This window comes from Strongylocentrotus purpuratus, unplaced genomic scaffold (assembly GCF_000002235.5).
Source record: "Strongylocentrotus purpuratus isolate Spur 01 unplaced genomic scaffold, Spur_5.0 spur5_scaffold_6, whole genome shotgun sequence".
NCBI lineage: Eukaryota > Metazoa > Echinodermata > Echinoidea > Camarodonta > Strongylocentrotidae > Strongylocentrotus > Strongylocentrotus purpuratus.
In genome coordinates this window covers 6171982-6188567 of record NW_022145612.1, presented here as the reverse complement: position 1 = coordinate 6188567, position 16586 = coordinate 6171982, and the positions used below count along the sequence as shown (strand labels likewise).

The 16586-nt window shown below is 34.5% G+C and overlaps 1 protein-coding gene across 1 annotated transcript; it reads left to right on the top strand.

Moving 5' to 3' along the window:
• The first annotated feature begins 5827 nt into the window (after positions 1-5827).
• Positions 5828-16527, top strand: LOC594488 (AP-3 complex subunit sigma-1). The gene is made up of 6 exons (XM_793925.5): positions 5828-5992; positions 6178-6269; positions 7703-7814; positions 8373-8444; positions 9292-9399; positions 10315-16527. Exons 1-6 carry the CDS (start codon positions 5924-5926, stop codon positions 10423-10425), a joined length of 564 nt encoding a protein of 187 aa, XP_799018.1. The 5' UTR covers positions 5828-5923; the 3' UTR covers positions 10426-16527.
• Positions 16528-16586: the final 59 nt, after the last annotated feature.

The following is a 16586-nucleotide window of genomic DNA, read 5'->3' as shown; positions in this document are numbered from 1 at the left end:
TGCGGGAGGGTAAGTATTCTGATATCAGCCTTTGAAGGTAGACTGGAGCTGTTTTTGTCAAACATTGGAAAGTCAGCAAGAGGATCTTAAAATCAATTCGTTCCCGGACTCTTAGCATGTGAAGCTCCCTCAACAGTGGAGTGATGGACTCACGTGAACGACGCTTTGCAATAAGTCTAGCAGCTGAATTTTGTACTCTCTGCAATTTGTTAATTTGTGCATCAGGAAGACCATACAGAAGACTGATATGAGCCAATTCATTGCTTTGTGACGATTTAAATTCACCTTAAATGTAATTAAATTGTAATAATATAGTTGGGAGAATTAAGGAATCTATCAGATCAGTTTTCCCAAATTTTTTTCATTTAAATAGTCCGTTTTCACTCAAACTTTCAGATTACCTTTAATTGTACATCTAGCATGAAAGTTAGTCACTAACTTAGCACCATTTGCTCTCATCTGAACAATGTTACTAAGTCCCTTCATTCATCACCGGCAGAGAAGTAGTATTTTGACGGTACCAGAAGCCAAAAAAAGGACCTTAAAATGACCTGATCCATGATTCTGACTCAAAATATACGCCCCCTCCCGTTTTTTTATTGAATAATAATTGCACTCTTTGACATTTAGACTCGTAATAATTTTATCATGTTTCAATTGGCTCAACGTCGACAGTAGACGTTTAACAGTAATACTCTCGTATTATGATCAGTCCATTATAGTTCATTCATTTTCCTCATTAACATATTTGGTCAGAATGGCCTGAATGCGACTCAGCGGGAGCGTCATGCGTGCGAATTGTGAATGAGGCGCCAAATCACCGTCGCACGTGACCTTACGGTTAACGCCTATAATGTTCACATTCCAATAGATCACGAAGCAGACTCCATGATTGTTGACCACACACGCCACGGTCATACATGAACATAGTCTGAACAAATCTTAAGTGCTTCCATACTCAAATGGATGTTGATTAGGGTGTGCGTGTATTGGTCATCTTTATTAAATTATCATTATCAAATCATAATAATGCTTATGCTGATATTTTAAGAATCACATGTTGTGTCGCCAGGAATGGTGCATCCCAGATAAAACGATCATTGAATGAGTATACTCATGTAAGAATCAGCCGGTTGCTGTCTGAGTGGCATGGATAAGAATGGGGGGGGGGGGGTGTACATGGGGGAATGTGCCCCCTCCCCAACGAGAGAAAATTATAAAAACAGAAACACTAAACAAATTAAAGATAGAAAGAGAAAGAAAAAGGGGAAAAGGACAAGAAAAGAAGACGTAGCTGACGTTGACTTGTACAACCTCGGTGTTGCCTCACATGTTTCCATGCATTAACAAAACTGACATCCATTTTTGATGAGTAGAGGTGTATAGGCCTATCAGCCAGTCTGACTGACCCCTGTAAGCATTATTTATGTCATTCCGGGACGGAGTGGAGTCAGATCGGCGGTTTGACTGATGTATTACATAATATACACCTCCAAACCGATATGGATATAGGCTTAATATTATTTAGTTCTTTTTTCGGTCTGCTGTCGGTCTTGTCGTTAGACTGGGGTATGAACTTTCAACCAATCACATCGGGCCTTGCGTTCCCGATTGGGAGTTGCGTCTTATCGCAGAGTCCCGTCATGGAAGAGGATAAATCAATCCGCCCATGACTCCAAATTAAAGGACGGTTTTACTTACAACCAATCATGCAGTTTCACGAGTAGCATGTTAATTTTTTAGTGCACTACATGCAATAATCATGATTAAGACTTGTCGTGTCCATTAATATGACTACCCTTCCCCCCTCAAAAATAGGTCCGCGTAACCATGCATGGATATACCGACACGGTGCTGATTGACCCCCCCCCCCCCCCCCCCCCCCCCCCCCCCCCCCCCCTCTCCACAGCCTGAAACCGAGGCATCTTACCCATCGTGGTGCTCTCAAAAAAAATATCGACCCAAAGTTTTATTTCCTGCTAGCATTATTCATGAAATAATTATGATCGCAAAGGCTTTCGACAAATCACCCTATTTCGACATCCTTGTGCGTCACCTATTGAAATTTACAAACAAGACAATGGCGTATATAATCCGAACATTGGATTTCTATGGCGATACAAAAGGGTATTGAAATTATCTCAGAACTGAAAAAAAAATACTCATTTTCAGTTCTGTGATTGCGATAAGTTCTCATCGAATATAATGAATATATTATAGCGAAGACGGCGGAATCAAACATATTGATTTATGATCAGACCCCTCACTCTCTCAGTAATATAAAGATTATCTTTTTCTTTTCCCGTCTCCTTTTTTTAATGGATGGACAGATTAAGTGAACGGAGAAACAAGCCATCGATTTGTTTTCCTTTGGAAATTTACTTACTAATTGCCAGGTGCTCAATTCAAGAGCAATCTAACATTTATAAACATTTAATTTGTATGAAAGCAGAAAGTATAAGAGAACCAAAATGGTGACAGTTTGATATAAAAGCTGACCAATAAAGTTATAGATGTTTGAAATGTGAGATCATACAAATATTATTCCGAACCTAAAAAGCGCTTAATTATACATAATTATACGATGTCTCTAAAAAAGCGCTTTGCAGAACATGATATTACCCCCAGTGGCCGATCCAGTCGGCGGGGGGGGGGGGGGGGGGGGGGGGGGGGGGGGGGGGGGGGGGGGGTAAAGAGCACTATTTTTTTTTTTAATGAAAAAATATTTTACGGCGAATCAGCCGATTAGTCGGTCGGCGAAAAAGCAGGGGGGGGGGGAAGTTGGAGGTGTAGAGAGCACTATTTTTGAAAGGTAAAATTGTGGTTACCATCTTTTCTCCCTTTTTTTGCCAGGGGTGGGGGCCGGGCCCGACTGCCCCCCCCCCCCCTGTGGATCCGCGCCTGATATCCCCGGTCATTGGATTCAATACTTGCCCGCGCCCATTGTGGCATAACTACCTAGTTTAATCATGGATAGCGTATCATCATCAAAGGTCCCCTAAAAAGACAATGCCCTCCTGAGTATATTTTGAAAAAGAAAAAGAAGATATCTAAGAAGATTAGTGATTTTTGTGTTTGATCAAATAGGACAGTTTGTCCGCTACTATGTAACAGTGATATTATCGATTCAGCCAATTTGAAATCCCCATACCTATAGTGAATACAATATTTTAAATTCACAACTTTCTTATATTACGTCCGATTCCACCTTTCACCAGTGCGCTTTTTGAATTTTCTGCTTTCTATTAGACTGAATTTCTTTATGATTTGATTTCTCTTTAAAGGCATGTGCTATTGTGATTGACTTCGAGGCCCTTCTTTCCGTCATAAATTAAATTTAAATCAAATTTGGAGAATAAAAATGCAATGTTTTCCCTCTAGAAAAAGGTAATTATACTATTTGCAATGTATAGCTTTTTGTATTGAGTAGTTTTAAAAACTCACATTTTTTCATCCATATAAGCCTTATCGAAACACTTTTCATTTGTTCCCACACAAAAAATAAGACGAGATCAAAAATTACAACGTCGAAACTCGATATGTTGATATGATTTTGAAAATTAAAAATTAAAATAAAAAAATGTATTGATTTCAATCGAAACAGAGTGTAACCCCTACGCCTTCTATCCCCTGGATTTTACTAGTACAGGATGGACCCCACCCCCCCCCCCCCCCCCGAAAGAAAAAAATAGCATACTTCAAATAGTGTGGGGGGAAATTGCACCTAGACCGATAAATGGAAAATCTTTTTAAATAAAACATATTTGGTAAAGACTGGTCTTTTTTTCTTCTTTTTTCTAGACGTATTTTGTGAAACAATGTTTAAGACATCGATTTGCAGTGCTCCTTGCGGAATAAAACGAATCATTGTGTAGCTACAGAAACTGAATCATGCCTGAGCTTTGGGCAAATTGCAATAGACGTCAGATTGAACAAAATCATAACATTCCAGATCAAGTGCAATTTTTCCTTTTTATCAGGCATTTTTAATGATTTGTTAAATACGAACAAACACCGTCACATAAAGAGAACTCTTAAATTGCGTGACAAAATTTACCCCCCCCCCCCCAAAAAAAAAAAAAAAAAATCCCTCTACCAATGTTTTTAATTTTTGTAAGAAATTCAAAGATCTGCTTCCGCTGGTACTGAATCCTAAGCCCACGTTATTGGTAGTATGCTACAGTGTTATTTTTTTAACCGGCACATAAAAATACAAACAAATATTTTGAATAATGTCGATTAAAAAAAACAAAAAACAGATAAGGCCTATAAGAACCTGTAATTTCATGACTCATTTTAAGGATAATTAAGTGTCTTTAGTCCTCACTCACGGCGTCACTCGCTCGCAATGCTTTTAGAAACAGGATGATTTCATCAAGCAGCGAAGTGCCTAATTACCTCTAATATGTGGGCAGCGAAGTGCCCGAATATCCCTTTAATTGGAAGGGGCGGGTGCCCAGGCCAAGATCGCTCTCAAAGTAGCTTCATGCACTATCTCTCACAGCATTTACACTGTCGCTCATAAAGGTGGAATATTTTAGTTTTAGCCCAATTTATGGAATTATTATAAAAATTATTTAAAAATAATAGATCTAGATAATAGTATACATTCTCAGATTGTATTGAATAATAATTTGCCAATGTGTGTTTTGCGGGACTGCTAAAGCATGTGTATGCTACTATGCTTATTAACTAGGGGACCTACGCCCTCAAGTCATAAATAACAGTAATGAGGATTAATACCCCACAAAAAGCAACTAATATAGCACATCGACACGGTTTTGATCCTGGGGCCTCACAGTTACGAGGTCATTGATTTGTCACTGAACCATGACTGTACGCAGCGGGGGCTAGGGTAGGGGGCAGTTTCCATAAATTAAAAAAAAAACAGAAAATGCAATAAATTTTCAATAATTTATTGCATTTTACCCCGGTCCCCAACATAACAAAATCCTCTGGATGGCCATGCATTATGGCTCAAGGCATGGGCACAGGGAAGATTTGTTTATGTTGGGAACCGGGGTAAAGTGCAATAAATTATTGAAAATTTATTGCATTTTCTGTTTTTTTTTTTATTTATGGAAACTGCCCCCTACCCTAGCCCCCGCTGCGTACAGTAATGGTTCAGTGACAAAGCAATGGCCTCGTAACTATGAGGCCCCAGGATCAAAACCGTGTCGATGTGCTATATTAGTGCCCTTTTGTGGGGCATTAATCCTCATTACTGTCATTCATGACTTAAGGGCATAGGTCCCCTAGTTGATAAGCATAGTAGCATACACATGCTTTAGCAGTCACGCAAAACACATATTGGCAAATTATTATTCAATAAAATCTGAGAATGTATACTATTATCTAGATCTACTATTTTTAGAGTATTTTTAAAATAATTTCATAAATTGGGATAAAAACAAATATTCCACCTTGATGAGCGACAGTGTAGAAACAGGATTATTCTGGGCAATTAGAAGCCCGAATATCCTCATATTAGTGTACGGAGGTGACTGAATATTCATTTTTGTAATCATGTATTTTCGGAGAAGTGCCTGCATCATGTTTTATATTTATATCTTATCGGCTAGTTCAATAAAAGAATAAAACCCTTCACTCGCTCCGGGCTTCACTTTCTCGCAAAATTTAGAAATGATGTGTGCGTATCACTTGACGACTGACGCAAAATTAATTTTTTTGTGATGAATTCGGGATTTGGGTGACGTGAAACTCTTTTGGGTGCCGTGACTAAAACAAGTGGTTGAAAGTTTGGAACGCTGGTTGATCTATAGACGTACAAGTCCTTTTTCTGGGCCACCCTGTACCGGTGTATAACTGTATACGTACTGTCTGCATTACAGTGAAAGACTAGCGTCGTGACTTGTCCACCCACCCATCTGTCGTTCATGATAATCTGTAATAAATTTTCAAGATGATAAAAGCAATTTTAGTCTTCAATAACCACGGAAAGCCTCGGCTTGCCAAATTCTACACTCATTACGTAAGTATTCAAAGTATATTTCTTATATCAGACGAAGTAAACGAATGTTACAATGCTCGTTGTGGCGAGAGAGACCGCTGTGTATTTTCCATAGTGAACGAATTGTACAGTCCCATCGACTGAATACTGTGTGGTTCTCTTAGTCTTACTCGATCTGTGTCCCACTTCTTTTCTTTTGATTGCAGCATGAAGACGAACAACAACAGATTGTCAGAGAAACTTTCCATTTGGTCTCAAAGCGAGATGATAATGTGTGCAATTTTCTGGAAGGAGGAATGTGAGTTTACTTAGACATTTAACCTTTAAAAAAATATTCATTGCAACAAAAAGATGACAAGACATGACAGTCACAATGTTATTTAGAAAAAAAGAATTAATAAGTAAAAGAGGCGCTAATGACAATGCACTTTTGCACAGTGTGATTCTGTTGATTTTGACAAATAGAATGCAAATGAAAGACCTATTAGTTGCGATTTTGGAGAAAATACATATCAAGGCCAGGGTAGCAGAGATGCGTCAAAATATTTTTTTCCTTTGCATTATATTTAACAGAATCGCAATTAGACGGCCAGTGTGCAAGCAACATATTCATTCATGTCTGGTGCGAAAGTACTGAAACAGGAATTGTATTATTGTGTTCTAAACTGTTCCCTGGGCCTGTGTCTGTGGGTTGGCAGCTGCCTGAACATGAATTCAAGTTAACAAAAGTTATCCTTATTAAAACTGAATATGTCATTTTGCTTAAGAATGTACATGTAGATCTAGACTCTATAGAGTCTATTTCTATTTTATTGGAAGGTGATATGATTTTTGTCTGTAAAGAATATTTTGATACATTTAGAGATAAGCGTAACAGTGCTTATCATTCATTTGTGATATTGATGTCATCTCATGATGTACAATTTAGTCCAAAGTGTAGGTGCGTGTGTGTTCATGGTTTGTTTCATTTTTGTCTGTGAATTATGACAAAGGGAAGCTTAAAATAATTTGTAGTTCTGTTGGTTAAATTTTTTTGGGTGTCCTAATGATTTTTTCAGAGTTGAATTGAACATATCATCCAAGCTTTTTATAAAAACAGCCACTCACTGCAGCACATATATGAGTTTAAAAATTCTATGGAAAAATGGAAAGAACTTTCCAGTCATCTCAACATTGCACAAAATGAAATGCTTCTCAGCATAATGAACTAATGGTGGCTTATTTCATGAGAATACAAAAACCGTACACAGTATTTCTGCACTGCCAATTGTGGATTTCCAAAATCATCAGTGATTAGTGATCTCAATTTTAAAGATTTCATCATTGTCTTATTCTGTGCCTGATTTTCTAGGAGGTTCACCAACATGTTCATTAACTTTTCTGCATGCACACAAGCCATCTTTCTCTGAAGGGTTAAGTCCATTTGATAATATGCTGAATAATCATAATCAAGTAGATCATAACAACATGAAAGAGATACAGAAAATGCATGTAAATATAATGAATGAATATTTGTCACTATAGCTATACCTTTTTGACCTAATCTTTGTGAATTTGAAAATGCAAACCATTATTATGAAATCTTCTTATTACAGAATTGTCTGTTTTATGCTTTACTGGGAGTGATGACGCGTTTTTGGTTTGGAATCTTGTGTTTATATTAGCGATTATTCATGTTGTATACTCTCTTTCATACTCCTTCCTTCCAACCCGTCCTTACTTCTGATATAGGATTGTCGGCAATGAAGATTTCAAACTAGTCTACAGACATTATGCTACGTTATACTTTGTTTTCTGTGTGGACTCATCAGAAAGTGAACTTGGTATCCTAGATTTAATACAAGTAAGTGTGCTAACACATTTCTAGAAATGTTTATTAGATTACGAAAATATTAAGAGGAGGACTAGAATTGAAATTGTCAATCACTGGTAGGCTTCATCAATTTTTAAAACTTCATCTTCATTTAAGATTTATTAACATAAATATTAGCAAAGCTTATACATGTTTCTGTATCATATTTTGTACAGTTTTACTTGGAAAGTGTTATGTTTGACTGATGAAAAAAGTATGATTTAAGGTTGTGTAACTTGTGATAGTGATACTGATATTGCTAGTAAATTACCTTCATTTTGTTGTAATATCGGTAATCTTATTGTAACCATTCAACAGCTTTTAGACAGCAATAGTGAAGTACCATTGACAATCAAATGTTCTTCTTTTTGTGGGACACATTATGATTTTCTGAAATATGATAATGTTCATTTAAATTGGACAATTATACACTGTATACTATCAATAATCTTATATGGTAATTATACAATTCTATTGAACATTGAGAATGCAATTTTTTAATTTCTCTCTCTTATGTTTTGAATAATTTCCTTTTATTTCTTTGTGCAGGTATTTGTAGAGACATTAGACAAGTGCTTTGAAAATGTTTGTGAGCTGGATTTAATATTCCATGTTGACAAGGTATGTCTTCGTTATTTGATTTTCAAATTAAGGCATACATGAGTAGGAAAAAACAGATGATAGATTAAAAGGTGTGTTTTCCCAAAATACTTCTTGAAATATGAGAATTACCCAACCTTTATGATAAGACAAATTGTGTGGAAGCATACCGGTAATAATCAGGAAAAAAATTACAAGTACAAGAAAGGCATGTGTGAAAGAAATTGGTAATTCCAGGCTTGCAATCAGGGATTTGCAGGCCCTTAAAAAAATTATCTCAAAATGTATCCCCAGCAGCAAGATGAGTTATGAAAGTATGTGTAGTTTTCACTCTACAAATGCAAATTGAAGCCCTCATTTTGTACATAACAAATGGGGTGAACAAGACACCGCCAGTTGCAAAATTCAAATCTGAAATGTAAAAAAATGACTGTAATTTTGCTAATAAAAAATATTTTTATCATATATTTAGTAAAGTTTTAAACTAAGATGTAAACAACATTTTGACCCTTTTTAAAGTTTTGGGATACTCACCATGCAAATCCTTGCTACGCCCTTTGAATCTGATTTTGTTTCTTGTACAAATAAAATGTTATGCAGAGTTGTAAAAGTAGAAAAGGCAGTAAAATGGACCTGTGTAAATTTAAAAGATAGGCATGATTAAAGAAAAAAGGATGTGCTTTCAGTAAATGAACAAGGCACTTTATTTAGCAAAATACAGGTACATAGTTTTTAATGTATCTTGATCACAAAATTTATATCATTATTCTCTGTTTAAGATACCTGTGTTTGTGTATCACTACCACTCAAATCAATGTATTACAATATTTGGAGCTAGATATTAATACTCTGATTTTTACATGAACAGGTGCATCATATTTTAGGAGAGCTGGTCATGGGAGGTATGGTTCTAGAAACAAATATGACAGAAATACTGACAAGGATAGAGGAACAAAATAAGCTTGAAAAACAAGAGGTATGTATTCAAGTTCAGTACTATCATATTGTAGCTGTGTATGATGAATGTATTGACGAATAAATAAAGGAGGAACAAAAACCCCAAACATGCTGGATATATTATGGATAGTGCAAAATTATACTCACATATAAATGTACCTACTTTAATACTGGTTTATCGTATCATTTATCTGATCATATATTATCTGTGCATATATTATTCATCCATGATGAGTATATCAAATGATATTAAATATGATATTCATGGCAGAGTGTTAAAACAAAATAGTAATTCCATCATTTCATACATGTCACAGCAAATTAATAATAATAATAATAATAATATTGGATATTTATATAGCGCACATAACCACCCACCCTGCAAGGTGCTCAAAGCACTGCAATATTACCCCGACTCTGCACATGTATCCCTGTTTAGACATGATTCTCTATACAATCAGTCCAAATCACCACTGCAAAAATTTGGGTGTATAAGTGTGGTAAAGGGGATATTTTATTGATGGAGGGGGGGGGGGGGGGTAAAAAGTAAGGTGTAGATGTGTTCAATAAATTCATTAATGCCCCCTATTTATGTTCTCTGATCTGTATTTTGGGAAAGTCCTTGGTATTTGGCAATGCAGTATCCCTTACAGTAGCAAATATCATTTACATGTAGTTATGACCATAGGTTGACATCAAGAGTATAATTGTACTTTATTGTGTCTGGTCCAAGTAACTTAGGACAATCAGATATACTGAAATCTCAGCTTAGTTTGGTAACATTTGGAAATATGAAGTGCATCACGCTTTTGTCAATGCAGTATTTTAACTGTTTACCACCTCATGTCTGAATGGACCTTACTCTTGTTACCAAGAACATTGACATCAATGACATCATTTTTCTTCTCTCTTTCTCTCTCCATTCCTCATTCAGGCTGGTCTATCAGCAGCACCAGCTAGAGCAGCAGCAGCTGTCAAAAACATGAACCTGCCAAACATTCCAACGCCAAACATCAGCTTGCCCAATCTTCCTTCATTCAAGTGATGTCCACTCCCGCCCTCATCCAAAACAAGATAATACTATTTATAAAGTGATCGTGATCCAGGTCTGTAATATATCATATGTTTGGAGCCAGAATGCTGTTATTAAACTCAAATACATGTGATTTAATACAGAGTTAGTGCCCTTTTTGCTCCAGACAATGTGCAGTTGGTAAGCTTGAATTCAAGCATAGGATTGGTTTACAATCCACAGAGAATTACATTCCATATACCTAATTGACAAGATGGCATATTTATGCATTTCCTCTGCAATCATACTGCCCAAAATGTTATGATATTCTAAATTTATATATAATGCTTCGGCATTTTGTTTTGCTAAGGCATGATTCAATGGGAGACTTTTATTTTATTTTTTGTTTGGATGGTTGACAGTCAATTAAAATCAATTAAAAAAAAAAATAACCCTTGTTGTGATGGAGTACTTCGAAAATGTTGCAGCCTATAATGCACAGACCTTAGCTGAATTTCATCTACCTACTGTTTCTATACTGCAATATATTGCTCATCTGCTTGGACCTAAAAAAATGTTTATAATTTCAGAATGAGCTATTTATTTGGCAAAAATACATCACCTATCTTCATGTAACCTACCTGTATGTATTTTAAAAACTGTATGTCAAGAAATTCCATTGCAACACATTATATTTATTTCAGGCAGCATAAAACCTCCCCAGGGAGTAGAGAATATGCACACATTGTGTGCAGGCAATTTTTAATCCAATGAACGGGATGATAATATCTACTAAAGGTGCAAAGGGCTTTCCAAAATAAAAAGTCAATTAGGTATTTCTTCCTTAGAATTTGCTGCCCTCTATAGCTTGTGAAGATGGCTATTTGAGCAAAAATGAAATATTATGAAAACTAGCATAAAAAAAGAAGAAAATGTAGCTAGTTTGATCTTGAGAAAACAAGGTGAAAACATGTGATTAATTTAATGTTTTTAAAGACTTTAATATGACCTTTAAGGTTATACCTACCTCACAATGTTTGAGTAAATAGCTAGAAATTATAATTTGGTAGGTTATAACGATCTGTATGCTATTCACTTTATCATTTTCTCTAATGGTAGTACCAACTGACCTTTGTCTTTAAAAAATAGCTTTTTTTAAATGACAAACTGTCTCACCAAATTGTTGTGGTAAAATGTTACATGCAAATATATGGCAATAAGCAATGTAGAGGAACACATAAAAGACATAGCTTCCAATGGCTGCTTCATGTACCCACTTATTTGTTGGATTCAGAAATATGAAGCACACTTTACTTATATCATCTTATTGTGCAAGGGTGTTTTCTTCTTTTGAACAGGGCCATAGAATAGAGAGACCTGGACCATGATCACATATTTTCAACTCCCTCTATTTACAGTGTAATTATATATATTTTAAGTTGTATTTTACAAAGAAAGCCACTATTGAATTTGATTGTAGCTCATAATATTATATCAATTATTTCCCCAGAAGTATATCCTAGGTATGAGCAATTAAAATTTGTGTACAAAGTGAAGAGTGTATTTACCTTCTCTTCACTTACAGTGTCTTGAACATGTATCGAAGGATCAGACATTCGATTGTGCTCTAAGTGATGTCATTTGTCATATACTCAATCTCATTATGATTTCATGAATTTCAACCATTTTTTATCGCCAATTTATTATGTTGAATTTTCTTTTGGAATGCCTAGTCTCATCAGATTCGAGCAGAGCGACTGCAGCTCAAATAGGAACGACAGGTGGGAATCTAGATGAAATTCTATAAGTATATGTACATTATGACTAACATCGGATGTATATACAGTATCAATGTGATACAATTAATTATGATAATGTATATTGATGTTCCTCTTCCATTTAGTATTTACAAGAAAATACGATTTGTTAAATGTTACAATCAATTTGCACAAATATGAGTTTGCTGGAAGAGAGTTGAGGACACTGATTTTACAATAAAGTGCTTTCACTTCTCGCATCTAATATCCTCTACGAAGTGTTTCTCGAGCATAAAAACAGGAACGTAACCCTTTCCTCTGGGTGTGTGATGGCAAATTGGCTACTCAAAGAGAAAGTGACAAGAAATGATTATAATTGGAATTTTTAAACCGCAGACTTATCAAATTACTATTCATGATAGTAGTTCTAACTTACCTTAAAAATTCTACATAGGCGTATAGTGGTAGACCTACCATCATTTCGCTACCACACTGTTGTCCATTTTTTTGTTTTCATGATGACACTAATGGACCAAATATCACTCTGTACATTGTTTTTGAAGACAAGCTTTCAAACGAGCCCATGCATGTGCATATATGCTTCAAAACGAAGTCATGTTTGTTGTGACAAATTGAAAGGACCCTTTTTTCAGTGTAGTTGCCATCCTAAAGTCATAACTTACATGCAAAGTGAATGAATGGCATGTAACATCTACTGTTCAATGGAATGAATAATAAAGCATTCTTTTTAAAAGTAAGAATATATCACTGCATAGATATGACATGTTCCTTTTATAATCCAAATGTCATAACCATAACTTTAACCAACCTGTAATCTAAAATTAATCTAAATTTGTGATGTAATGTTGAGTGACAATTTTGTATGATAAAAATGTCCTTACATATTGTCATCAAGGACAAAAAAGTGCAATTTGGTTGTGTGGAAAAGTCACTGTTTTCATAAAAGGTAGAAAAAAAAGAAAAAAACCATGATAGATTGCTAGAGTTGTTTTGTAGAAGTTTGTACATGTAAATCTATATTCTAGATAAATACCCCATAGTAATGTATCAATACTATTTTGTTTATATTAGACATTTAAATATGATGTACATGTATATATGTAGAAAAAAAGAGGGAAACACTTATTTAGTAAAAGTTATGTATTTGAATTGATACAAAATACCCATAATTTAGCAAATAATGGAGGTTTTGGTCACAGCCATGTAGATGTATAGTATTTGATGCCACTTTAATTGTCTAAAATGTGTTTTGTTTTATTGCACTCCATCAAAAAATCTGAAAAGAGAAGAGGGTAAATTATTTGTTGGGAACATGCCATAACCATAGTAACCATTGTTAATTATCGATATGACTACGGTATACTTACTATAAATTTTCACAGAGCAGTAATACTGTACCTTTATATGTAATTTTCTTAATTTTAGGTAGTTAACTAAATTGAATAAGATGTTGAAAAGTCCAAACATTATTTACATAGGGGGTTATATAGAGTGTTTGTAATAAAATCTTTGAATTGTGGGTAATATTATCATAAAGGTATTAGATATATTAGTGTATTATTGATTGGTTTTAGAAATTCTCATCCAAATCATTCCTTGTGTAATTGTATGCTGAGAATAAAAAGATGCAAGAACCAGTGTTTTTTAAAGTTTTTTTTTACAGATTTGGTACCTTTTATTGATCTCAGCCAATGCAGTATTCTACACCAAATTGCGCCAATGTAAATGATGGCAAATTTGTTATTACCGGTAGTACTGTTACATGTGCTTATAATAGTTACAATAGTTTATTTATGAAATTAAGCTTGTTTTAAACATGATGCAGAAGACTGATAGTTTATCATTGTATTTCTAAAAACTTGGAATCGAATGGCAAATGGAGATAGAAAGAAAGTAGCTTTAATAGTGTGCGCAACAAGTTTCTACTGCCTACTCACTATTTGTTTGTTAAAAGATTAACAAATGAGAAGTACCGTTATATCACATTTGGGTCATTAAAAAACAAAAGAATGGTTGCAGTTACTGCATCATATGTGACTGATCTCTTTAAGGTGATTTCGGGAATCATGTAGGGGTCAAGGGTCATGTGCATATCAAATATGACAGAGAGTACCGTGAGATAAGATACATGTACTTGGATAAGAATTTTGGGGAATTCAAAGTTCATGTTTGCCCTGCAAGCAAGATAACAACCAATATTCTGTTACTTCAATATTTTGTCTTTAGAAATTTTGCAAGAAATATCATAAAACAATATTCTTTATGATAGAAAGAAAATCTACAGTTTGTTTTCTTCTTTTTAAATCAAACTTGTAATAATACAGTACATGAAGCCACAATGATTCTGTTAACCTTGCAACCATCTGTGATAAAGCTACACTGCATTGTAAATCGTCCACTCTGCAACTATTACTATATGCTGTATACCTATACTGATATCTTGTTTAGTAGGTCTAATTGTTAAAACTTTTGATAGCCAATTAATCAGAAAGGCAAATGTATCCCATGTTGAGATGATTTATGGTATATCAAATTATATCAATAAAACATTACTAGTCCGATGCACATGTTATTTGACAACGAATGTGAGTGATATATATGTTGCTTCCAAATATGTAAGTTTGTGTCCCCATTTGTGTTTACATAGCACAAGTTATAGATTACAATGATGTGTAGGAAGATTTTTTTCATTGTATCCACTTGTCATGACAAATGTAGTACTGCATATTCATTTACATTTATTTCAGTGTACATTATGTGTAGCAGCGCAGAGATGAATGATATCCCTACCTGTCAATAAATTTGCAGTATGTATTGTACCTTGGTCACACTGGAGCTACTTGTCTCCACTCTTTATTAATATCTTTTAGATTTAACAGTTTATAATCATAATACAACTATTGTCCTTTAATCCTGTAATACCAAATCAGAAGAATCTATAGCTTTAAGTGTTTATTTAAGTTAGAAGCCAATAGTACGAAATGCTGCAAATATTCTAAATAATTTCTGTTCACATCACTTTATCTAAGATATTTTTAAAACTTTGTGTTTTCTTGGGCTAGACAATTTCCGTTTAGCCTGAACTAGGAGCTAGGAAACAAGAATTTACAAACATGTTTGGATCATCAAGGACATATCTTTTTAACTGTTTGATTCACATGTGCATATTACTGTTCTTTGTTAAAAAATATTCATGTGTTAAGGATTACCCTAGAGGTCATTTTGTGAGCTTGTCGTCATGGTGACCAATAATAACATAGCTTTGAAAGCCATGCCTGCTTAGTCCATTAACTTGGGCAAGCCAAAGTGTGAGAAATTTCATTGATCAGCACTTTTTGTAGTTTAAAAACATCCAGTTACGAAATATAAACTACTGTTTACATTGCTTGAATAAGGAGTGCTGAACTTTTTTCAGTTAAAGATCAATACTTGTTAATGCTTGTCTGAAATAGCAGCATATCAGCAACTATCATGTAAAATATGTTACACATTATTAGCAATAAAATAGACATGTAACCCATCTCTTTAGTTTTTAGTGGCATTAAGAAAATAGAACCTCTTGTGTATTGCTATAATTTGGAGAAAAAAACAATAGAGTACCGTACTGTTCACATGAGATAAAAGTTTTATAAGAATATAAAGACAGGGGTAAAAATAAAGATTACCCCATGAACTATGGGTTTTAGAGCTTTAGTTAAGACCCATGCAATGATTTAGAAATTGCACTTGAATGTTAATATCTATAAATCCATTTGTTACATTCCTATATATTTTGCATGATATTTCAGCATTTATTGCTAATTTGGTAGAAGTGTTTACATGGGTGTAAATCATATGTGATGTAGGTACTAATAAGGATTATGTTGCAACCAGTACTTAATTGACACACGAAGCATTTAGTTCTATTGTCTTTTCCCTGTCTGTCTGTGAGTCCAACCATTATTTTGACAAGGAGATGTTGAATTAGAAAAGGCGGCATACTGGGGTGCAAGTGGTTTTGTAAGTTCAACAGTATTTACGTATATTTTATGTGTACATAATATGTGCTATTTCATTTTTCCTGGTAAATGATCAAATTATTACATCATTTCATTAACGATAAACAGAATTGTCAAAGTTTAGGTGAGTAGGGCACTTAACACATTCAGAATATAGAAACAGAATATCATTATCGCTATTTACTGTGTAATTGTGCAGTAAAGATGTTCTGTTTGTTGGCACCAGAATGTATGCCCTGCTTGCCTTCAGTTGAGTTTTGTGAAACTTTGTTTCATCTACCATTTCACTTAGCAGTGAGTATATCTTGATTTTGTGATTACAATTTAGAAAATATATTAAATATTTGTTGAAACCTCAATTAAAAAAAAAAAACTTTTATTTTGTATGTTGTGTAGATCTTGATTGGGAATGAAAGTG